This window comes from Monodelphis domestica, chromosome 3, assembly GCF_027887165.1.
Source record: "Monodelphis domestica isolate mMonDom1 chromosome 3, mMonDom1.pri, whole genome shotgun sequence".
In the NCBI taxonomy this organism is placed as follows: domain Eukaryota; kingdom Metazoa; phylum Chordata; class Mammalia; order Didelphimorphia; family Didelphidae; genus Monodelphis; species Monodelphis domestica.
The window spans coordinates 63,966,653-63,992,187 of NC_077229.1; the positions used below are offsets into that span (position 1 = coordinate 63,966,653).

General features: G+C 42.7%; 1 protein-coding gene across 1 annotated transcript in view; it reads left to right on the top strand.

The window, feature by feature from the left end:
• FBN3 (fibrillin 3) overlaps positions 1-25,535 on the top strand; it is a 108,387-nt gene that overhangs the window by 63,913 nt on the left and 18,939 nt on the right. The window contains exons 39-52 of the mRNA XM_056822065.1: positions 633-758; positions 1,885-2,034; positions 4,486-4,557; positions 4,945-5,070; positions 5,948-6,073; positions 7,051-7,176; positions 9,173-9,289; positions 14,881-15,009; positions 17,053-17,172; positions 17,753-17,878; positions 21,273-21,425; positions 22,481-22,546; positions 23,301-23,426; positions 25,382-25,501. Coding sequence (XP_056678043.1) covers positions 633-758; positions 1,885-2,034; positions 4,486-4,557; positions 4,945-5,070; positions 5,948-6,073; positions 7,051-7,176; positions 9,173-9,289; positions 14,881-15,009; positions 17,053-17,172; positions 17,753-17,878; positions 21,273-21,425; positions 22,481-22,546; positions 23,301-23,426; positions 25,382-25,501 — 1,683 coding nt within the window. The remainder of the gene's footprint in view (positions 1-632; positions 759-1,884; positions 2,035-4,485; positions 4,558-4,944; positions 5,071-5,947; positions 6,074-7,050; positions 7,177-9,172; positions 9,290-14,880; positions 15,010-17,052; positions 17,173-17,752; positions 17,879-21,272; positions 21,426-22,480; positions 22,547-23,300; positions 23,427-25,381; positions 25,502-25,535) is intronic.

Below are 25,535 nucleotides of genomic sequence, written 5' to 3' on the forward strand. Positions count from 1 at the left end.
CTGCTCCTGTTATCCATAACCTCTAGGCTAAGACAAAGGAGGCATGCTTTACCAGCAATTTGTTTAAATCAAGATTAGTGGCTTCCTTGATTAGAGTTCTCATGTCATTTTCAGACCTGTCTTCCTTTATATCATCCTCCATTTGTTTAAATTGTTCTCCTAGTTCTGCTCATTTCACCCTGCATTAGTTTGCACAGGACTCCCAAGATTTCCTTGTCATTTCTTATGGTCCAATTCCATTCATGGGCCATTGTTCAACCATTCCCTAGTTGATCCCCATCACCTCTTCATAAGCTCAGGGCATTAGGGATCATCCATTTCTTAGATCCTAAAATCAGAAGAGACCTTAGCAATCCCTGAATCCCAAACTCTCATTGTCCAAAATGGAAAATAGAGTCCTAGGAAAGGGAAAGAGTTGCCCAAAGTTACCAGCAAGTCAGTGAAAGAGTCAAGACAAATCCAAATGTGACTACTTGTGCTGTATGAATGGATGGATATAAGGATAGAAAAATGAATGAATTGCACTAAATAACTATCTCATAATGTAGAACTTGACAAGGTCAGAACAAAGGTATAAAGTGCTTTCCAACATGTAAGAGGTCTGTTTTGTTCTGTTAACTTTTTTCCTGTAGATATTGATGAATGCTCTACTCATGTTGGCATCTGTGGTCCTGGAACCTGCTATAACACCCTAGGCAACTACACGTGTGTCTGCCCACCAGAGTACATGCAGGTCAACGGCGGTAACAACTGCATGGGTACGAAGTATGATCATCAGGGGGACTGGAAAGGGGTGCAAAGGAGTGTAATAACAGGATCAAGAGGGGAAACTAGCAGTGAGTATGAAGTGGGATCATCCAGGGGACCAGCATCAAGATTAAAGTGGACTGGCAGGAAGCAGAGCATGGGTACATGGATGTGACTCCTGGGGAAGGGGAAGGAATGAGAGGAGTTATTCAAACAGAAGAACCAGTAAATAGAGCAGACCAAAGCCTGTTTGGTTTGACCCCTGAAGGAGGTTGAGAACAAGGGCAACAGTGAGAGTGAGTCTAAGAAAGTTGATTGTGGTACCAATTTCTTCAGACTTTGCTGCCTGCATCCCAAGGGATTTGCCTGTGGGAGTCCCCCTCCCCATCTCCATCTCCACCTCTGCCCCATTCCTGAATTCTTAGCTTCTGCTTTGTACTTTGTCATCTGCTCTTCACTTTCATCTGTGCTTCCTCTCTCCTTATCTCCTTCTCTTTTCCTCACTTCTATCCCTTTCTTCCCACTTTTCCCCATCTCTCTTTTTTCTTTTTTTCCTTTCTTCCCTTCATCTTTTCTCCGTCTCTCTCTTCCTCTCTTTCTCTCTCTCCCTCTCTCCTGCTCCTCTCTCTGTGTGTGTATGTGTGTGTGTTGTGTGTATATGTGTATTCTTTTCACCCTTGCTTTTTCCCATCTCTCCTTGCCTCTCTCCCCATCCTTCTTTCCTGATCTGACTTCTTTGTCCTCTCCATTACCCTTTCTTTCCCCATGAATTTCTCAGTCTCTTTATGTTCTTATTTCTCCTTCTGCTTTCCCTGCTCTCTTCCTTCTTTCCTTCCCTTTCTCCTCGTCACCCCATCTTTCTCTCTTCCTGATTTCTCTTACTGTCTCTTCCTTCTCCTCTCCTTCCTTCACCCTTCTTACCTCTTCCTCAGTTCACCCTGTTTTTCCTTGCCTTTCTTCCCATCATGACTCATTTCTCCCAGCCTCTTCCTGATTTGTTTCCAATCTTTTCCCCATCTCTTCCCCTTTGTTTCTCTCTGGTTCCTGGTCCCCTTCCCCTGCCCCTGTCTCTCTGGCCTCTGCCCACTCCCCACCCTGACCCTGGCTAGAACCACATTTGGGCTGCTGGCTTTGCAGACGTGAGGAAGAGCGTGTGTTACCGGCACCACAACGACACGTGTGAGAATGAGCTGGCCTTCAATATGACCAGGAAGATGTGCTGCTGCTCATACAACATTGGAAAGGCCTGGAACCGGCCCTGCGAGCCTTGTCCTGCTCCAGCCAGCTGTGAGTGACCAACCCCTTCTTCCCTACCTTGGTTAACCTTAACTGGTCACATGTCCCTCTCAGCCTCGCTATGGGGAGTGACCACAGCCCCATTGCCCCTCAGCCACCTGTGAGTAACCACTCACCTCTTCCTGGCCTCATCCTGCCGCGCATGATTGTCCCTCTCGCTTTGGCCAGTGGTAAGTGGCCAAGACCCTCTTCTCAGTCTCGCCAACTCTTGACTAATCATCCTCATCCTCATCTTGGCCAGTGGTAAGTGACTACACTCCCAGATCTCCTTTCAAGTCAGCTGTGAATTCCTTCCCTACTTTGGCTAGTTATAAGTGAGCATACTCCCTTCCCTGCCCTAGCCAGTGGTAACTGACTGCACCTCCCCCTCCACTCATTAAACATTTAATAAGCCCTATTATGTACCAGCCACTGTTCAAAGTACTAAATATACCAAGACAAAAATGAAACAATTCCTGCCCCAAAAGAGCTTATCTGGGAAGACAGCAGGAATGAATGAATGTAAAAGCACTTATTAAGTGCTAACCATGCACAAAGTACATGACTATGTATATGCAATGCAGAACAGTTTATGTAGCAATTTAAATTTTGAAAAGTGCTTTTGAGGGGGAGGTACTAGCAAGCAGATGAGGGAAATCAGGAACAGGCTCATGTAGGAGCTGAGCTTTGAAGGAAATTAGATTTCTTCCTAAATTTAAATCTGACCTCAGATATTTACTAGCTGTGTGACCCCAGGCAAGTCACAGCCCCTTCTGCCTCAGTTTCCTCATCTATAAAATGAGCTAGAGAAGGAAATGCAAAGCACTTCAGTGTCATTGCCAAGAAAATTTCAAATGGGGTCACGAAGAAATGACTGAAACAACCAAACAACAAAGTTATTTGGGTAGCTAGGAAACACAATAGATAGAGCACTGAGTTAAGAATCAGGAAGACTCATCTTCATGAAGTCAAATCTGGATTCAGGCACTTCCTAGCTAAGTGATCCTGGACAAAGCACTTAACCCTATTGGTCTCATTTTCTTCATCTGTAAAATGAACCAGAGAACTCTTCCTGTATCTTTGCCAAGAAAGCCCCAAATGGGGTCACAAAGAGTCGGTCAAGACTAAACCAACTCAACAAGAACAATAACAGAGTTTTAAGAGACAGTGGCAAGGAAGAAATACATTCTAGATTTGGGAGATAGCTTATTCAAAGACACAGAGAGATAGGACATGGAGTGTCATGTATGAAGAACAACAAAAAGGCTAGCCTGGCTGGAATGTTGAATTCATGAAGGAGGAAATAAGTAACCCATCTGTAAAGCTGAAGTCAGATTGTAAAGGGATTAAATACCAAATAGAAATGTCTGTAGTATATCCTGGAAGCAATAGAAAGCTACTTCTAGTGTCCACATCCTTCCTTCCCTATCCTGGCCTAGCCAACCAGAAGTGATCTCACCTTCATGCCCCCCCCCCTTTCCTAATTCAAGCCTAAGGGACTACATCCCCAAATCCCTGCCTCAGCTAGCTGACTAGCTTTCCTTGACCTGGTCAGCTATGAGTGATCACACCTCCATCCTCCAATAAGGATAAATGTAACGTCTTAATGCTTGGGTTCCAAAAGTTAAATAAATATAACGTCTTAATGCCTGGGTTCCAAAAGTTAAATTTTCAAATATAAGATAGAAAGAAAATAGTCTGCATGGAAAAAGATATTAGGTTCTCAGTGGATAGCAAACAAACAAAAAATCAGCAGAGTCCAGAACAATCCTAGTTTGCATTAAGAGAGTCAGAGTGCATAGGAGATAAGTGATAGTATTACATTCCCTTAACTCTAGTCAGACCACATCTAGAATACCCCACCTTTGGGAGGACATTGATTAAGCTAGAGAGATTTGGATGGTTTTGAGGGACATGGAATTATTTAAGATCATCTAATCAAACCCCCATTGTACAAGTGGGGAAACTGAGGCACAAAATAGGGGTGATACTTGCCAAAGTCACACAGTAAGTTAATGTGAGAGTCAAGAAGCCAGATATCTTCCACTACACTGTATTCTTTCTCTCCCTCCTTGCCCTCCCTTGGGCCTGGGTCTCTCTCTTCTTCAGGCCTTAATCATTGCTTACACATCCTTTCTTATTTCCTCTATACTGTTAAGACAGACCAAGTCACAAAATCTTAAACTTAAATCTGGAAGGATTTTAAAAAGTTATCTAATCCAACCCCTTCACTTTCACTTTATAGATAAGGAAACTGAGAGCCAGAGAGGTTCTTGTGTGTTTCTGGAAAGCAAGCACCAGCTTGGCAGAGGGTCTCATGGTGGGGTGGGGGTGGGGGAGTGAGGCAACTCCAAAAGGAAAATGGGTAGAAGGGGAATTGGTATGGGGGAAATGAGGGTCTTGGAGAAGCTAGGGTCTCCTTATGAACTGTCAGGATCCCAATTCCGCTTCTTCCCTCACCAGCTGAGTACCAGATCCTGTGTGGGAACCAAGCACCTGGCTTCATCATCGATATCCACACAGGGAAACCCATTGGTAAGTTCTCCCTGCAGGGCTAGTGGAAGAGTCTTTCTGAAGAAGCAGATGTATTTATTTAGTCCATTTAGCCAGCTGTCTGTTATTATTGTTTTCCCCCCTGGCCTTCTGCCTTTTATTAGAACATTCTGTCTTTGTTGCCTACTTTTCTCTCAGCCTATTGCCTGCTTTTGTTTGTCCTGCTCTTCACCAGGCTTTCCTGGTTTACCAGGCCAGTGTCCTCAGGGAAATGCATGTCTAGACTCCCAGGCAGGGAGGGCAAAACTGCCAGTATCAGGCAGGGCCTCCCACTTAGCCCTTTTCCAACCCCGGGCCTGCCTGGATTCTGCTACTTAATGCCTCTTACCAACCACTAACTAATCACTTTCTTTCCTGCTTTATCCTTAGACATTGATGAATGCAGTGAAATCCCTGCCATCTGTACCAATGGCGTCTGCATCAATCAGATTGGCAGCTTCCGCTGCGAGTGCCCAGTTGGATTCAGCTACAACAGTGTCCTTCTTGTCTGCGAGGGTATCAGAACTTCCCCCTTTTTGGAGATTCAAACCCATCCTCTCCAAGAAAAAGACTACTAATTTTCCAGGATTCTTTTTCCCCAGGCCTCTAGGAAATCCCCTCCCCCAAACCACTTGACCCTTTCCTTAGGGGTCCCCCTACTCCTTAGGTAGAACCTCCCAATCCAACTCTGAAGACCTTTTAGGAGTTGCCTCTTGAATCCACCCAGTCTTTCTCCCACTCTTCTTTTCAGGGGAATCTTCCAACAATCCCACAAAAATATCCAGGGAAAACTCTCAGCCATTCCCTGCCCCAAGAGATTATCTCCCCGATCTCCAAAGGATTGCCCCCCCCATCAACTCTCTTCCCAAGGAAGCTACCCCTGCCCCCCACCACTTTTTCATATCCCTGATGTTATCAAGGGTACCCTCTGGATAGAAAAGAGAAGAGTCAGTTATTTTTCCAATAGGCATGTGCACGTGCACACACACACATACTCATTAATACAAATACAATCCTAATTCCTTAAGACAAGGACTAGTAGCATATCTTTAAAATAATTAATTAATCAGTGATCCAGTTCACAGGGTCCTACAGTTAGTAAGCAAGTCACAAGAGCCTATTAGTGGCTGCTGATATCTTTTAAGTCCCTGACAGAGGATCCTCTCTGGTTCTCAGCATTTCCCTTCCTGGTCCCATTTACAACTGACCTTTCCCTGCTGCTACTTGTCCCTCACAGTCTCTCTGGGAAGTAGATATACTAGGAGCACTGAGAGTCAGGAGAGCTGGGACCTTTCTCTGGACCTCAGTTTCTTTCCCTGTAAAATGAACAGGTTGGGTTTATGTCTTTGTGGAATCTCAAAAGACACCCCCTTTTCTTCTCTACATTCTGTAGACATGGATGAGTGCAGCAGTGGGGAGAGTCCGTGCCAACGCCATGCTGACTGCATCAATATCCCAGGCAGCTATCGCTGCGAATGTGCCCGTGGCTACAAGCTTTCTCCTAGTGGAGCCTGTGTGGGTGAGTGAGTGGATGAATTAGGACATAGGGCCATGCAGATATCTAACCTTAGGATGGAAGTCTCCAGTGGAGGAACATAGGGATCTATGCTCTTAATTTAACATGTTTATCAATGATCTGAATAAAGAAATAAATGGCACACTTATGAAATAGTTGGATAACACAAACATAGGAAGGTAGCTAATACATTGGATGGCAATGTCAATAGCAGAGTCGAGATCCAAAAAGATCTAGACAAGCTAGGATATTGGGCCTTTCTTTGGCAAGGTGAAGTATAATAGGAACAAATATCAAGTTCTTCCTTGGATTCAAAAGATCAATTTCTTAAATACAAAATAAGGACAGCAGTTGATCTTAAGGAGTTTGGGGATGGTTAGTAGATTGAAATCATATTATGAGCTATCACACAATATGGCATGGAAGTCCAAAATATTAGCCTTATCTTAAGATTAATTGAAGTATATACTCAAATACCATGGGAGGTGGTAGTCTGTATCAGGCCATATCTAGAATATTTTCTTCAGCCCCAGGACTTCATTTTAGGAAGGCTCTTGACCACCTAAAGATGGGGAGGACAGACCCAATGGTGAGGGGACATGGAATTGAAGGTCCTGGGAATCTTTAACCTGGAGGAGAGAAGCCTTATAGAGGTCTTGGAGCATTTCAAAGTCAGTGGTATGGAAGAGGGAGTAGGCTCCTTCTGCTTGTTCCCAGAACCAGGAACAAGAATTGGCAAAGGGGCAGATGTCGTTTTGTCAGGGTGTTGTAGAGAGGATTCCTGTATAGGCACAAACTTATCTAGGTAGTCTCTGGAGTTCCTTCTGACCCTGAAATTCTGTGATTTTTTTTTTGTCTCTGTAAAAGGCTCAGCCTCCCCAGACAGCATGGGAGCAAAAATCTAGGGAAACCAGCCCCACTTTTCTTGCCTGATGACCCACTTGCTTGGGCCTTCTTCACACATATTTCTTTCTCCATAGGGCGGAATGAGTGCCAAGAGATCGCAAACGTGTGTAGCCATGGGGACTGTGTAGATACAGAGGGAAGCTATGCCTGTATATGTCACCAAGGCTTTAAGGCCACTGCAGACCAGACCATGTGTATGGGTGAGCATCCTTTCACTTGGTCCCCAGGGGTATGTCACTGGGCTTTGAGGTCACAGTCATAGTCCCTTAACAGCAATTCTCTACTATATGGGTACCCCTACCAAGGTGGGTATTACACTAGATTTTAGTGCCTCCTTTATATAAGAAAGTCATCCTATTGTTGTGCTCAAAGACTTTGGAACTGGTCTGGAGGCCTGAATCACGCCTCTGACTCTGGTGGTACTTATAGCTAGGTGACCTAAAGCAATTCTTTTCCCCTTGCTTGGCCTCAACTCATCTGTAAAAATAGAGCTAATACATCTGAGAGGTCAGTGTGAGGAAAAGCTCTTTGTTACAACCCCAGAGAAATGGGAGCTGTTACTTTGATTCTTGCCAAACATGGATCTTCCTGAGACTATGCTGAGAGATGGAACAGACGTGGATTTTGATTACTCAAATGGTAGCACTTTATTAGCTGGATGAGGCCTTGTTTTAGCACAAAGCTCCCCAAGCTGATGAGAAATGGAACCTGTTACTCAGATGGGCCAGAGTTCTTTCCCCCCTCCCCATCTTAGGTTCCTTTCTTGAAACTCTGGTTTGTCTTGACACAGCTCCGGATTTTCCTTTGTTCAATCTTTGTCCTGGGTTCAACTCAGTACAATAACATTTTATTAAGCACTTACTATGTGCCAGGTACTGTGCTAAATGCTAGGGATACCAAATACAAGCAAAACAATTTAGTTTGCTTTCTAATCTAAAAGTATTGCTTTCTAAAAAGAAAGATTACTTTCTAATCTTGGAAGACTGCAAAGAAAAAACAGCTAAATGGGGATGGGGCAAGGAGTGGAGAAATACGCAGCCAGAAGTCCAGGAGACGAATTATAGAACATTTACACTATGCAGATAAGTCTGACCTTGCTTCTCCTGTGTCAGACACTAGTCTCTACTGCTCACTATCATCCATCCTTCCTGGTCCCCCAGAGACTTCCAGTCTTCAGAGTATGACCATGTGACCTAATCAGATTCAGTCCAGCCCTTGGGGATGAGGGAGGGAAAGAGGAAGGGAGGGAGAGGTTGGAGGGAGGGAGGGAAGGAGGGAGGGAGGGAGGGAGGAAGAGATTGGAGGAGAGAACAACAGAGAGGAGAAAGACAAAGAGACAAAAACAGAGCCAGAAAGACATCGATGTAAAGAAGGAGATACAAAGAGAAAGAGATATACACATAGAAAGGTAGACAGAAAAGGCAAATATGTGCAGAGAAAAGAAAAACAAAGACATAGAGAACAAGAGATAAAAAGAAATAATTAAGACTGAGACATACAGAGACAGAGACAGAAAGGCAGAAACAAAGTAACGGAGAGGAGAAAAAGATTAAGGCAACATTGAAAACAAGAAACAAAGAAGGCAGAAATAGGAAGGGGAGAGACAAGAGAAGGGCAGAAAGAGAGATTAAAAAGAATAACAAATATACACAGAGATAGAAAGACAGAAAGAAACAGAAAAGGAGAAAGAAAAAGACAGAATTGAGACCGACAAGAACAAGTGATAAAGAAGAGAGACAGGATTAAAAAGATATTTTTATTGCATTTGTGCAATGTGTCTTCTATCCTGACATGAGCAATATGGAAAAATGTATTTGCATGAAAGCACTGGAATAACCTATATTGGACTGTTTGTTGCCTGGGGGGAGGGTAGAAAAAGGGAGGGAGAAAATCCTAAAATATCAGAACACAATTATCAAAAATTGTTTCTACATGCCACTGAAAAGGGAAAAATAAATTTAAAATGCTTTAAATGAATTCACAAAGAGAAGTTCAAAGAGGAGACAGATCAAGACAGAGACATAGAGAAGGAGAGACCTGCACCTAGAAATAGATAGAAAAACAGAGGAGAGATACCAGAGGGAGAAAAACCAATAGGGACAAAAAAAGAGAAAGAAAGACACGTCTCCATGGCCAGAGGCTTAGTCCCTAGGCAGGAGATACAGAGAAATGGATTTTGGTGTTTTGCTTGAACAGATATCGATGAGTGTGACCGGCAACCATGTGGCAATGGAACCTGCAAGAACACTGTGGGCTCCTATAACTGTCTCTGCTTCCCTGGCTTTGAACTCACACACAACAGTGACTGCATGGGTAAGCTAACCCCTGAACCTTTGCAGCAGAGTCCTGGAGACCTGGAACTCAAGAAAAGCCCTGACGCATGGTGCTTCACTTGTTTTGGCCTTGAGATCCTCCCCTTGGAATGAGTCCAGCTATCTTATCTACCCACTAAGGAGCCAAGGCCTTTCTTAAGTCCAGAGACTGAAGATTGAGAAGAGATAGGGAATGGGATAGAAATGGAAAGATGGGAGAAAAGGAGAAAGGAAGGATGACAAGTGGGAAAGAGAACAAGGAGGATGTAGGTATAAATGGGGGGATAAAGGGGTGTAGAAATAAATGGCTTTGAGAGAAAAGTGGGGAGCAATCAGTTAATAAGCATATATAAAGTACTTCATATATGCCATTTATGCCAAAAACTATGAAACCATCCTTGCCCTCAGGGAATTTACATTCTGTTGGTAAAGATTGCTTTATCCTGGTGATCACCTAACTGGTATACCTAAATCCTTTCTTTCCTTCTTTCTAATCCATCTTTTACAATCACTAAAATAATTTTCCTAAGACATAAATGTGATACATACTCAAAAATCTTCAATGGCTTCCTGAAGACTATAGAAAAAAATAGAAACAGCAGTATGACAATGTAAACAGTACTGGTTTTGTGAGTCCAAAGACCTATGCTCAAATCTTATTTCTTACCATATGCTATCTGTGTGACTTTAGCAAGAAAAATAATAATAGTTGTTAACATTTGTAGTACTTCAAGTTTTACAAAGCACAGTACACATGTTATCTAATTTGAGGTCAATGTTATAATTATCTCCATTTTAAAAATGAAGAAACTGAGGCTGAGTGAGGCTTAATGTCTTACCCAGAGTTACATAGCTAGTAAGTGTCTGAGACAGAATTTGAACTCAAGACTTCAAGGAAAATCACCTAATCTCTCAAGACCTGTTTCTTCCTATTTAAAATGAGAGGATCGGACTAGATGATTTCTATTATCCCTCCTTGTTCTAAATTCATTATTGTAGGTCAGAGTACAACCAATCTTCCTTTCCAATCCAGTTTTTATTGTTCCTCTCTGTATATCTTGAGACAAACTGGACTCCTGATAATTCTCCACCCCACCCCACCCCCGTACATTTGTACATGCCATTCTATGGAATGTTCTCCCTCCTTTTTCCTGCCTTTTAGAGTCCTTTTTTTCTTTCAAGACTTAGATCAAAGGGTATTTCCTCCACAAATCCCTCTCATTCCACCCAACTGAAAGTAAATCTTCACTCTTCAAACTTTCTGCAACAGTCTTTGCCTAGATTTCTCCTTTACCCCTATCACATCCTGAATACTATTATACTTATCTGTGTGAGGGTGAAGAACCTTTAGAAAAAAAGGAAAGGAAGAAGAAATGAAAGGAAAAGGAAGGAGAGAAAGAGAGAAAGAAAGAGAGAAAGAAAGAAAGAAAGAGAGAAAGAAAGAGAGAAAGAAAGAGAGAAAGAAAGAGAGAAAGAAAGAAAGAAAGAAAGAAAGAAAGAAAGAAAGAAAGAAAGAAAGAAAGAAAGAAAGAAAGAAAGAAAGAAAGAAAGAAAGAAAGAAAGAAAGAAAGAAAGAAAGAAAGAAAGAAAGAAAGAAAAGGGAGGTAGGAAAGAAGATAAGAAAGGGAAGGTAAATAAAGAAGATAAGTAAATAGCTGAGTAGTTCTGCATTTTCTGTCATTTGTTTTCATCTTCCTATCCACTCCACTCTGATCTCTTCTTTCATCTGCCTCTTTCCTTCAATCTAGCTTAACAAAAAAAAAAAATTTTTTTTTACCTTTTTTTTTATTTTTAGTTTTCCTTGCTAGCTCAGCTTGTTTGGAGCTTTACTATTCCTGACCCTATTCATACTGTTCCCACTTTGGAATTCATTCTTAGTTACATGCCCCCCTCCCATCTTCTGCACATGTCCTTTAAAAATCCAAGTTGTTGATTGATTAATTTCCTAGGCATCATTTGTCTTTTTACACAACTTCCTTCTCTCTCCCTGCCACCCCCCACCCCCCACTATTTTGGATGTTTTTGTTTGCATGACAGAATATCCTTCCTGCAAGCTTCCCATTCCTCCTATGGAATTTTAATCCATGGGATCCTTTATTTCCTTTCTCTGAACCTTTCAAATTCTGCTCTCTCAAAATCCAGGATTCATATCAAACTCTACCCCAATTTTCTTTCCTCCTCTATCACTAGTTATAAGAGGGCGTGGTTGGTCACTTTCCACCAACATTCTCTTCATTTCTACCTTAACAACAAGTTCCTCATTGTTGGTGAGAATTGAGTTTGTAATTACATATCCCTTTGTTAACTTCCACCATCTTTTGAGATATGAAATTATGAACTGCTCTGACAAGTAAGAACTCTAGCAGATGTGTGGATAATTGATCCTCCCCATCCCTACTACATCATGCCTCTGTTCCAGGCTCATGATCTGTTTTTATGAATGTAATCAATTAGTCAATAAGGATTTGTTAAGTAAGTCAGTGAATATCTATTATGTTATGTCCTAGGCATTTTGCTAAGCACTGAGGATACAAAAAAAAAAATGAAAAACATCTCAAAGATCTATAGTCTAAAGGGGGAGGCAACATGCAAACAACTATCTACATCTGAGGTATATTGGTGATAATCAACTGAGGAATGGCATCAGCATTAAGGAGAATCAGGAAAGGCTTCATGTAGAAGATGGAGTTTTAACTGAGGTTTGGAGGAATCCAGGAGACAAAGAGAAGTGGGGAGAAAGAATTCTGGGTATTGGGAGAGTTTTTGAAATGCCAGGTGGGCATATATTGTTTGAGGAAAAGCAAAGAGGCCAGTATCCCTGGATTGCCTAGCACTCTGTGCTAAGCACTCTTCTGGGGATACAGAGACCCAAAAAATGAAACCCTCCCAGCCTTCAATGAGCTTACATTCTATTGAGGAAGAAAATATGCATGCCTATATGAAAGGAACCTGCCTTTGGACCTGCCCATAGGGATCAGTGGCTTGCTAGACTTAAAGGAAAGAATAGAACTGCTGGACAGGTAGATATCCTAGCATTCCAAGTTCTAAGAGCCTTGCCCCAAACTTAAAATTAAGCAGACTTGTGGGAAAAAGGAGGGTTTGAAGATTTGGTGGCTGGAGGGGTCATGCTGGCCTGAAGGTGGGGCTTGGAGCAGATCACCCTTGGGGTATTTATTGAGTTTCAGAACCAGACTGGAGCATAAGTAGACAGATGGACATCAGACAGCAGTGATATTCTAAAGGACCAGTGAGAGATATCAGCCCAACTTGTTCCCAACCCCTTTCTGTCCATTTAGTGAGAACCTCTGGAAAGAATTGATCATTCTCCCTCTCCCTCTCCAAGGTTCCCATTATTTCTACTTGAGAAGATCTTCATAGGTGGAAAGAGATAAGGAGTTGTCAGCTTAAGCTGGAGTTGCACACACTGATTTTAACTGGTCTTCCATAGCTACTTGCTACCCAAACCTCTGCAAATAGTCCAGGGAGTGATGGAAGCCCTAAGTGTCAAACTAGTTGTAACTCTCTTAGATTAAAATGTAATTGGAAAATATTTAACAAAATGAATAAAAATACACTAAAACATAGGTACGGTTCATATGTGATTCTCTAAGTCATTATGTAGCCCACAGGGATCTGCAGGTACAGTGTATAGTGGTCCATTTCTATTTGAGTTTGACGCCACTGATCTGCTCCACTGTGGTTAACATAGTTCTTCCTGCAGTCATGCACAATGGCTTCCTTTTATCTTCTATCTTCTTCCCATAAGAGCTTTCAACTTCAAAATTAAGGCTTATCTGGAATGCTGGTAGACCTCCATTCAGTAGATCGCTTCCCTTCCCTAAGTCTTTCAAGTCATTGCCCACTGAGTAGAAACATAGAAGAAAAACAACTGCTTGATCACATGGGTTGATGGGGATATGATAAGAGATGTAGACCTTAAATGATCATCCTAATGCAATTATCAATAATATGGAAATAGATCTTGATCAATGACACATGTAAAACTCAGTGGAATTGTACATTGGCTACAGGGGGGGGAAGGGGGAGGAGAAGGAGGGGAGGGAAAGAACATGAATCTTGTAACCATGGAAAAACATTCTTAATTAATTAATTAATTAAAATTTTCAATTAAAAAAATCAAGTCATTGCCCACTACAGGCCAGGCTAAAGACTAGTGATGTAGAATAAACATATAGAGAATAAAACAAAATGAACACAAGGTAACAATGGGAAGGTAACAATGAGGGAGTCATGAAAGGCTTTGTATGAAAGATGATAAACCTTGAGCTAAGTCTTGAAGGAAGTGAAGGATTAATTGAAGTGGTATTGAGGAGGAAATACATTCCAGGAATCCTTTTTCTCTTTTTCTCCCTGTGGTTTATAAAATGCTTCCATGACAATATTACTTCTGTTCTTCTCTCTCTGTTAAGCTTTGCCCACATATTCTCTCCACATTTATCCCCTCAGTATTCCTTTATTTCCTCAAATAAGTATATGAACAGCACTACTCCACCATTCCTTTTTATCTGTTTTCTTCTGAACAAAGTATACCTTTTCAAACCCATATTCTAATTAGGGGACCCAACCATCAACCAGTCAACCAGTCAACATGCATTTATTAAGTGCCTTCTATATCCCAAGCACAAAGAAAAGCAAAAAACAAACTGTCCTCATGGAGCTCACAGTCTTAGAAATTTCAGGGTACGGGACATTACAGCTTTATTTGTTTACTTTTCTTAGAATTTCTAGCCTACTTGGCCACATTTTGCATCTAGATATCTGAGACCATGAGTTTTACTTAAGACTCTTTTCTTCGCTTTTTTTCCTCCTATGAATTTCTGGCTATTTTTCTTCCTACATTGCAACAGTTTTCTGTGATAACTAGCCTCGTAGATGTATGTAAGAAGTTTTCCTCTGTCCTTCTTTTTCAGTTTTAGATCCTTGGGATTAGATTTGAAAGAAGAGGCAAATACATTTTTTATAGCCCTCCTTTGATGTACTCTATCCCCAGCCAAGAACCTATCATTCCTTTATTTTAATTCATGGTCCAGAAATCCAAATCCTGTTTACAGATGCCACCTTCTTAACCAGCTGTTCATTTCCAAATTGAATTGAATTTTTATATGTTATCATTGACATTCTTTACTTTCTTTTTTTATGCTAGTATCACTTCCCAATGATATCACTCTTTCTTGTAACAAATAGGTATAGTTGGGGCAGCTAGTGGATCATTTCAGACCTAGAGTTGGGAGGACTTTTGTTCAAATCTGGTCTCAGATTTTAACTTCCTACCTGTGTGATCCTAAGGCAAGTCACTTAATCCTGTTTGCCTAGCCCTTGCCTTTAGAGTTGTTACTAGGACAGAAGGTAAGTGTTTTTAGAAATAGGTATAGTCAAGCAAAATGAGCCAACCCATTGACTATTTCCAAAAATGCACACTTCTCTGCTTTGAAATGGGAGGCATGCTTTACCATCAGCCCTCTGAAGTTATAACTGATCATCAACCAGAACAATGGAATTGGAAACTATCCTCAGTAGTCTTCAGAGTCTTTGGGATATTGAACCCAGCCCCCTCTGCTTGTGTCTCTGCAGATATTGATGAGTGCACCTCCCTCACGGGGCAAGTATGTCGTAATGGACAATGTATCAACAGCATTGGCTCCTTCCAGTGTCTCTGCCATGAGGGCTATGAAAGAACTGCAGATGGCAAGAACTGTGTCGGTGAGTATTGGCAGTCACTGTGCTGACTAGCGTGGCAGCAAGTCCTCCAGTTGATGGGCCTAGCTCATGGTTCTAAAGAAGTTCTAGAGAAGTTTCCAGATCTACCATTTTTTCTTCTTAAACCACCAGCCCTCATTGCATCTCATGTGGGACCGAACAGAATATTAGTGATACTGAAAGAGTCTGTCCTTTAGCACTTTAAGCCTGACAAAGAATTTTCTTCAGAACCAAGTCTCTGAAGGGCAAGTATCATTCTTCCCATTTTGGAGACGAGGAAACCGAGATTCATCAAGGTGTAGTGGTTTTTTCCATAGTTGCAGAGCTGGGATCTGAATCATCCAGTTCTCTTGACTGCACTGTTCTCTCTACTATATGACGCATTGGCTCTTACAGAACAAATCTAACCCTATTTCCATAAAGAAATGAATATAGCATTTAATGAGCTCTTGCTGTGAGCAAAGCACTATGCTCATCACATGGGTTACAAATAGAAAAGTAAAGCAGTCCCTGGTTACGTTCTAATGGAGGAGATACACATGTGGAAGGTTTCAGCTGAAAGTCAGATGGAAAAGTCCCATGATCCTTAGGATGTAGGGACAAAGTAGATGGTCATGCCTCTTATGCAATGTTATTTCCATTGATCAAATGATATCAGTTCCTGAAGTCAGACCAAAGACTTTGGAGGAAAAAACCCTCTTTTCTCAGTCCTCAGTAACTGTGGCTATAGGGCCTGCAGGAGCAGCTGCCAGGCTGCATCGCCATGGGGACTACGTCTCAGAAGGATGGCTGAAGGCACTGGACTAACAGCTTTGCTGTCCTGAAGACTCCTGGGTTCAGGGTCCTGAGATGTCCTTATCAGGATTCTGAGGGGATATGTTCATATGACAGCCCTTTGGATATCTGAAATCCATAGTTTTTACTACAACACAGGGCATGATTCCAATAATGGCTGACCCTTCCAGAGCATAACATCCAATAAAGGCAGTCAAAAAAATATGAGCTATAACAAACTTCTGATAGTTTAATTTGTTTGTTCTCTGCCACAGCCCACATCCACTCCTACATTGCCATAAAAGCCTAGGTCAGGAGTTCTTGATCTGGGGTCCACAAATGCCCCTACAAAGGCATGGATAGATTTCAGGGAGGCTATGAACTTGGATGGGAAAAATTATATCTTTATTTTCACTAACAGAAATATACCTTCCTTCCATTTTTGACAACATATTCTGCAAACGGGTCCATTAGCTTTACCATGCTATTAAATGGGTCCATGACTCCTCCAAAAAGTTAAGAATCCTGGGCCAAGAAATGCCTAAGCAGTGAGTTTTATTTTAGGAGTAGGTTGGGAAGAAAACTTTAAACAGTAAAATGAATGTTGTTTCCAAATGTCACCTTCAGGTATTAGAAGGAGACGCCCTGTAGCAGAGCCAGAGCTAAAAGAAAAAAAAGTGTTTCCTGCTTTATGCAAAGCCTGTTTCTTAAAGAATGTGCCTTTTATTTCAGAAATTAGAAAGACAAGTAGCATAGTAGATGGAAGGCTGATTTCAGAGCCAGGAAGACCTGACTGGGAATGAGCAATGGAAAGAAGTCTGTATTTTCTCAATTGCTATTTGTATTTCTTGACCACAGATTGTGCTCCTTGTTTATTTAAAAAGTGGGTGTTTTGTTTTTCTCCCTTAAAATCAACCCAGGAAGTTACTTGGACTTCTAGTTAGTGTCTGCTCTTCTTTGTGGCTCCTGATAGCCTGGAGAAAAAAGAAGCATCCCTCTTCCGGCCACTTTGAGATGTACTGAACCCACAGTACAACTTGCTTTGGAGTCTATAGATACAGAGGGCTTTTGCCCAGGGTCCCAAATGGACCATAGGTAGTGGTTCTCCCCTTGCCTTAAAACCTGCCTGTAACCCTTTCACATCTAGTATAGACTTCCATGAATGGAAGGTATTCTGGGGTCTGGGACTCCCCACCGTCCTAAAATCCCAAAGCAGTTTTCCTGACCCTCTGACTGTGGGGTTAAGCAGCTAGCGGCTTCTCTCCTTGCCAGACATTAATGAGTGTGTCAGTTTTCCTGGAACCTGTTCACCTGGGACATGCCAGAACCTGGATGGAGCTTTCCGCTGTATCTGCCCTCCCGGCTACCAAGTGCAGGATGACAGCTGCATAGGTGAGTCCCTGATCCAAGCCTTTATCAAAGACCTTTCCTGAGGTTAGGACTCCAAGGCTGCTTCTGGGCACAGATATTGTCATAGTCCCCAGATATCAGAAACCAGAGAGGGCAAGAGACTTGCCCCAAGTCACCAGTAACAATAATAACTCATAATTACACATTCAGTTGATAGCTTGAGCACTCAAATATTTTTCTTAAAAATTCATTTTGCATGCTTTTGTAATGTTTCTCCTGCAGCCCCCCCCCCCACAGTGAACAAACAAAACTAACTAAAAATAAGACATAGTCCAATAAAACAAATTCTCACATTGACCATGCCTGAAAATATTATATATATATCCCTCAATTTTGTCAGCACTTGCCAAATGAACAGACTCGGGAGGATGAATTGATTTACCCCAGAGGCCACTCAGCTACCAAGTGCAGGATCTATAAGACTCAAGTCCAAATCTTCCACACAAGAGCCCAGTTGAGGCCATCCTTCACCCCTTACCCTGTGCTGTAGGCCCCCATCCCACCAACCTTCCTTTGTGAGGAGGTCAACAGATCAGCCACTCCAATGTTTCCCTTCCTCTAGATATCAATGAATGTGATGAGGAACCCAACCTCTGCCTTTTTGGCACCTGCACCAACAGCCCTGGAAGTTTCCAGTGCCTCTGCCCACCTGGATTTGTCCTGTCAGACAATGGACGACGATGCTTTGGTGAGAACCTGGTCTTGAGGCAGACCTAGATGAAAGGGGAAGTAAGCAGGCAGTGGGCAGGAGACAGGACCCAGAAGTCTAAGGCAAAGCCAAGAAGAAAAAGGAGAGAAGAGAGGTGATCTAATGCCCTGAAAGCCAGTAATGGGAATTTATGTTCAGAGCTTGGTTTTGAGGTTACTCAGAAAATAAAAATCAGGAGTTGTGAGTCTAGCTCCCTCTAGGACAATGAAGAAAGCCTTTTTATCTCAATAGAGGGATAAATTCTTGGTAGAAATGATTTGTTGTGGGTGGGACTGAGGATTCGAACTAGACTGACCCTGGGATTTGAAGTCAGAAGATGCTGAGACTTTTCATTCTATACACCAAGCCTGGAATATCTGGAAGTGACTCCCAGGCTCTAGACATGGGATAAAGGTGATTCATTAGAAGCTCAGTGTATACCCTCTCTCACCAACCACTTAAGCCTTTGTACTGGAGAAGAAGTATACAAGTTGAGGACCAGTTTCTAAGAGTTGGGAAGGACTAGAGAGGCCATCTAGTCCCACTAATACCTAAGTAACCTCAGATTCAGTCCCTCTTCCACATGATGGCCCTTCAAATACACAAGATGGCAACCATCCCCCTGACCATATCCATCCTAAACCTCCTCTTCTCTAGGCTCAGTATCCTCAGTCTTTCCACCAATCTCGGTATGGCTTGATCTCCAAGCCTTGAACCACTCCGATTATCATTCAGCTTGTCAAGAATGCCCTTTGTAAATTAGGCTACTCAGAAGTGACCACAATAATCCAGCTGTGGCCTGATAAGTTATGTAGCCTCCCTCATTTTGAACTCTCTTTTTTCCTAATTCTAGTCAAGATCATCTATTTGGCTAGCATTACATGGTTGATTCACAAGACCAACTGATCTTTTTACGTAAACTTTTGCCTAAGTGTGGTGGGTGAAATGACTGAGGAAACAAAGTCTCAAGCTTCTGAGCATTTTGATTCGGCAATGAATGGCAACTGCCCAACAAATCAGAATCAGGCCCCTTCCTCACCTTAGGGTTGGACCCCAAACACAGAAGAAGACTGACTTTTGTACATTAAAAATAATTAACCAAATAAGAACAACGAATTAAAAGAAAACAAATTAACCAGGATATAAAATTAGGTAATCTTATTCTATTTGGAAGAAAGATTAAGAACTTTCTAATTTGGGAGTGGAGAGAGCAAATTCTTTGAAATCCGGAAAGAAGGTGTCCCACTCCCCAAAGTGTCTGTATTCAATCAAAGCAATATGGAAACATTAACTGATTGAGCAATATGAGACCAGTTTCCAGGTAAGTCATGTGGATTGCTTGATATATACAACTGGGAAAACTCCTTCAGTTCTGCCCAGGTTTCTGGGCAGCATAACCTAGGTCTTTAGGTAAGGGTCTCCAAGCAATAGGTAGAGGTGATCCAGCTTCCCAGCCCACACAAGGCTAGGTTCAAACAATGTAACAAGGTTTTCTCTCAATTCCTACAGTAGAATAAAGTTTTCTCACAAGACAGAATTCAGACTAGACCCATAATGGAATAGAAAGGGGTTGAGCTAGATCCAGAAGTGAGTCACAAGATGAGATCGGTGTGGTTCACTGACTTCCCACAATTAAGCACTTACTGTCCTAATCCCCACAATTCCCTCTAAAGTATGACTCTTCTACCCTACTCTTGTATCACTGACTGCCACGAAGACAAGAAAGCATAGGTCATGGTGCCAATTAATTCCTTAAATGTGGAATAGAGAGGCAGGCAGTCCAAACCATTTTTATTGAGCAACTCCTACATGCTAGGCACCCTACTGAGCACCAAGTATAGAAAGGAAGGCAAAAGCATGGTTCCTGCCCTCGAGGAATTCATATTCTAATGGAGAAGATAGTAAGATATATACAGAGTACTGTGGGGGCCCCTGTCCTTGGGGAATATGTCCCAAGACCTACCATAGATGACTGAAACTGGACAGAAGTAAATACTTGCTAACCCCATATATATGTGCTGTTTCTCCCTCTCTGCTAGTACTACCTCCCCACAAAAAAAAAAAAGGGAAAAGTTGAAAGCAAAAACCAGAAGAGGGAGTGATGGGGAAAGGGTGGGGGGGGGCAGGGAGGAACTGAAACCACAGACAAGGAGGCCCTACTGTAAATGGAGGCAAGGGGTCAGCAGATGTTTGTAAGTCTCCAGGGGACCAGAGAAAGAGCCAGAGCTTTTCAGAAGATACACAAAAAAAGGAGGGGGACGGGCTTTGTCTCCCTCCCCTACTTGGCTCTAGCCCTAAGAAGGGACAGAAGCCAGAGAGCTGTTCTACTTGTCAACACTTCATTGGAATGAATCTGATCTAAATAGACTGTGCTTGAAGGTATAGTTTCCTTCCCCACCTTGGCCTCAGAAACTGCCCACGTGTTATCACGTTTCCTGGAATTCTTAGTAAGAATCCTAATTTTGCAGGCAAACTCTACACCCTCTATTAAACCTTCTCTCTGGTAGAAATTTTCTATTTGGGGGAGTGTTGGAGTGAGGCTTTCTGGGGGGAGGGGAGCTTTCTTTCTGGGAGGGTTTTGGTTTTTTTTTTTTTCCATAGCAGGAGAGCTTTTCTATGATAAAGATCTTTTCTGTCTGGAAAACTGAAGTGACTTTTCTCTTGAAGATGGGTATTTTCTAGAACCTCCCTTACAGAGATCTTAACCTGGTACCTGGGAACTTTTTAAAAAATTTGATAAATGCACGTCAATATAATTATTTTCCTTTATAATCCTATGTAGTTTATTTTATGCATTTAAAAATTATTCTTGGGGTAGCTAGGTGACTCTGTGGATTGAGAGCCAAACCTGGAGATGGGAGATCCTGGGTTCAAATCTGACCCCAGATACTTCCTACCTGTGTGGCCCTGGGCAAGTCACTTAACCCCAATTGCCTAACCCTTACTATTCTTCTGCCTTGAAACTGATAGTTAGCATTGATTCTAAGGCAGAAGGTAAGGGTTTAAAAATAAAATAAAAACCACTCTGAGAAGGGGGCCATAGGCTTCACCAACCTACCAAAGTAGTCCAGGCACAAAATGGTTAAGAACCCCCTGGTTGGAGGCAGCTGGGTAGCTCAGTGGATTGAGAGCCAGGCCTGGAGATCGGAGGTCCTGGCTTCAAATCTGTCCTCAGATACTTCCCAGCTATGTGACCCCAAGCAAGTCACTAAACCCCCATTGCCTAGCCCTTACTGCTCTTCTGCTTTGGAGCCAAAACACAGTATTTATTCTAAAATAGAAGGTATGGGGTTAAAAAAAAAAAAGAACCTCCTGCTTAATTGAGACTATGGGTCTTATCCCATTTGTATCTCCTCCACGTCTCTGGGGTGATGCCATGACTTCTGTCCCACAGACACTCGACAGAGTTTTTGCTTCACCCGCTTTGAGAATGGGAGGTGTTCAGTCCCCAAAGCCTTCAATACCACCAAGGCCCGATGCTGCTGCAGTAAGATGCCTGGAGAAGGATGGGGGGATCCTTGTGAACTGTGTCCCCAGGAAGGCAGTGGTGAGTAGCCCCTCTTGACCCCTGTGGATCATAGACCCTAAGGAGCTGAGCTGGGAGGAACCAAATGAGGAAGAAAGCAGGAAGTACTACTTTCTGATACTGAATATTGCCTCAGATATTTAGATAAATGTATAGGGAAGGAGGGTGCTAAGAACAGATGGAAATTCCTTAGAGCACAGAGGGTCAGAGCTAAGAGGCCCCTTAGAACAGAAGTAAGAGCTGGGAGGGCCCTTAAACAGAGGATGTCAGAGTTGGGAGAGAGCTTAGTACACAGAATATCAGAGCTGGGAGGGAGCTTAGAACTCAGAGTGTCAGAGAATGTCAGAACTGGGAGAGCTTAGAACAGAGAATGTCAGAGTTGGGAAGGAGCATAGAACTGGGAAGGAGCTTAGAACAGGGAATATCAGAGCTGGGAGGGAGCTTAGAACAGGGAATGTCAGAGCTGGAAGAGAGCTTAGAATAGGGGATGTCAGAGCTGGGAGGGAGCTTAGAACAGAGAATGTCAGAGCTGGGAAGGAGCATAGAACTGGGAAGGAGCTTAGAACAGGGAATATCAGAGCTGGGAGGGAGCTTAGAACAGGGAATGTCAGAGCTGGAAGAGAGCTTAGAATAGGGGATGTCAGAGCTGGGAGGGAGCTTAGAACAGAGAATGTCAGAGCTGGGAGGGAGCTTAGAACAGGGAATGTCAGAGCTGGGAGGGACCTTATAATAGAGGATGTCAGAGCTGGGAGGGCCCTTAGGACAAAGAATGTCAGAGGTGAGATGGCCCTTAGAATATAGCTGGGAGAGTACGTATAGAATATAGATTGTCAAAGATCCATTAGAGCATAAATATAATAGCTGGGAGGATACTCAGAACAGAATGTCATAGCTGGGGGAGCTCTTTGAACTTAGAACTGGAGCCCATTTCAGAGACCAGCCTAGCCTTTGGATTCTGGAGAGAGATCTAAATATCTGAGAAACTCCCAGAATTTCCCATCAGGAGCCCCTGATAGTTGAGCAGTTTGGCCCACAGGGTCGAGTCTTCATAGTTTTTCTTGTCCCTTGGCCTCCAGGTGCCTTCCAAGAACTCTGTCCCTTTGGCCATGGGGCTGTGCCTGGCCCAGATGACTCACGAGAAGGTAAGTCTTATCCTCATTCAATTTTTGATATTTCTGCCCCATGAATACAGAGGTAACATCATGGCTGGAGAAGAACCCTTGACTGCAAATCAGGAGCCCCAGAGTCTAGCCATAATTCTTTGCCTGACTCACAGTGAACTTGAGCAAGTGCCTGCCCTTTTGGGGTCTCAGGTTCCCATTCTGTAAAATGAGATGATCTGGCTCAGTGGTTTCCCCAGAGAAACTCTGTTGGGTCATACAGAAAGAATTGCTACTGGAGGTACCCAGAACATGTCTTGGCCAAGGGAGCTAAACAGTCTGATAGTTTGGGATGATGGCAGTTCACAGACTCATCACTTTCTATCAGCAGCTCCACCTTTACCCATTTAGAGAAGGGAAAGAATAGGATTGGAGAGGTTCTGGCTCCTCGTGCTGGCAATTGTCATGCTATTGGGCCTATAGTCTTCATGGCAATGTCCTAAATTTTCACAGTTCAGCCAAGAGGACCAACCAGCCAAGGGCCTAAACACACCTGTAACTTATCCTGTTCATCTCGGGGCTTTCTCTGTGGCCCTGGACCAAGTTCTAAGGCTACACCTAGGGCAGGTCAAGGCGTTTGAAGATGTGTCCTTATCTTTGTTGTACCTGGCTCTTCGCTGGAATCAGCCCTCTTTACCCACATATATCTACCCTGGATCCCTTAAATGTGCTATAGGGCTAAGGCTCTTGCTAAATGATCTTCACTGACTTCTCTTCTGGCCTCCCGTCTCTACAGATGTGAATGAGTGCTCAGAGAACCCTGGCATCTGTGTCAATGGGGTTTGTATCAACACCGATGGCTCTTTCCGATGTGAATGCCCTTTTGGCTACAGTCTGGATTACACTGGTGTCAACTGTGTGGGTTAGTGTCTCCAAGAGCTCTATCTCTACCGTGTATCCTCCTATCTGACATCTTCAATATCTCACTTTAGCCAGAAAGTATCCTGAGAGCAGGAAAGACAAACAGACAGGCAGATGGAGCAATAGATAGATAAATGGGAATGCTAAATGGCTAGATAGAGAAATAGGATGGAGAGAGATATGATGGATAGATAGGTGTATACATGCATAGATAGATGAAGCATTTATTAGGCATTTGCAAAGTACTGAGGATACAAATAAAACAATATAATTTCTACCCTCAAAGAGCTTTTATTCTTAGAGGAGAATGCAAAACATAAAAGGGAGCTGGAAAATGTGAGTGAAGGGGAAGGCTGGGAGAAAGGGACTAGCCTGGGATCAAGAGTCTAGAGTATTAGTGACAATAAAGTGATCGTGGCTGGAACCCCTATGAAATGTTAATCCCAGCCAAGGACTCATCAATCAGAAGAGCAGGCCCAGAGGTGGAGGCAACTCAATGTGGTTAATGATGCTGGTAAGGAGGTAGAGCACGATGATAGACAGGGAGAGTCCTACTGAACAAAAGATAGGAACATCTTTTCCTTTGGAAAAAAAAAATCTGATAATGGACTCAATATGAGCTAACAGTGTTCTCTGACGTTGCCCCCCACCAAAGAAAAGCTATCCCCGTTTTAGGCTTCATTAATAGAGATATAATGTTCAAACAAAGGAAAGTGATGGTCCCACAGTACTCTGTTCTGGTTAAAACTTACTGAACCCTATTTGAGTCATATGTAAAATTGGTTATTGGCCCAGATGATTCCTAAGGTCCCCTCTGGCTCCAAAATCCTGATTCATCAGCCATGCCTGCAGTGTTGTGTTCAATTCAGGGACCTCATTTTAAGAGAGACATTGACAAACTGGAGCCAGCTTAGACAAGGGCAACCAGGATGGAGAACAAATGAGAGAACATGTTAAATATGAGGCCAAGTTGGAGAAATTAAGGATGTGATCCTGGACTTAATGGGAACATGAAATAGTGTAGGAGGAAAGGCATTGTGGAATCTATCTGGAAAGTTAGATGGAAGAGTTTGGAAACAATTGAACTAGAGTCAGCGAGATGAACTAGGAGGCTATTGCAAAAATCCAGGAGAAACATGATAATAAGAGCTTTAACTGGGATGGTAGACATGAGTAGTGAGATAACCATGGAAGTAGAATCTACTGAACATGGTACCTGATTAGAGATGGGAAGGGAAGGAAGGGAAAGAACGTGGGTGACTAGAAGGACAGAAGGAAAGATCTGGAACATACTGAGTTGGGGTAGCGTGCTAGTGAGTGAATAAGGGACAAATAAAAGGATTGTTTTGTAGCAGTGAGGGCTCAGATGAAATCACATATCAGTTTGTAGAGGGCACAAGCAAGATGTTTGTATGACTTCTAATGCTACTTAGCTGAGGAGAAGCAAAACAGATGGATGATGGGGGTAATTGATCATAGTATTTTGAAAAGGGAATGGGTGTGATAAAACAAGGGGTCAAAAGATTGGTAGTTAGAAGACATCAAATTAAATTTATTAACTATTAACATTAAGATTAAGATTTTGAAGGGAGACGAGTAAGACCAAAGCAATGGAGATGAACTGGGAAAATTGGGAAAGAGTAGAAAGGTTAAAGTGAACACAGAGAACAAGTTTGAAAGGGTAAGAAGTACTGCCTCTGAAAAATGAATGCATTGTAGAGATGATCCCTGACTGAGGTCCATTCTAGCTTTATAATCCCAGACTTTTAGAAGATCCCTTGTCTATCCCCCTTGCCCCAGGGATTGGGTACAGGTTAAAGGACTTCCCAGACCTCCATAAATCAGGATCATATGGGCAGACTCACCTCTCCCATCTCAGTAGCAGCAGCAGGGAGGACTGATGGGCAATCTGGATAACTCTCTGCACACTATTTAAGACATCTCTCTCAATCACAGACATGGATGAGTGCTCCGTTGGAAATCCCTGTGGAAATGGAGTGTGTGCCAATGTTGTGGGTGGCTTTGAGTGTACCTGTGATGAGGGCTTTGAACCAGGCCCTATGATGACCTGTGAGGGTAAGAACTGAACCCAGAGGGTATTTGAAAGAGA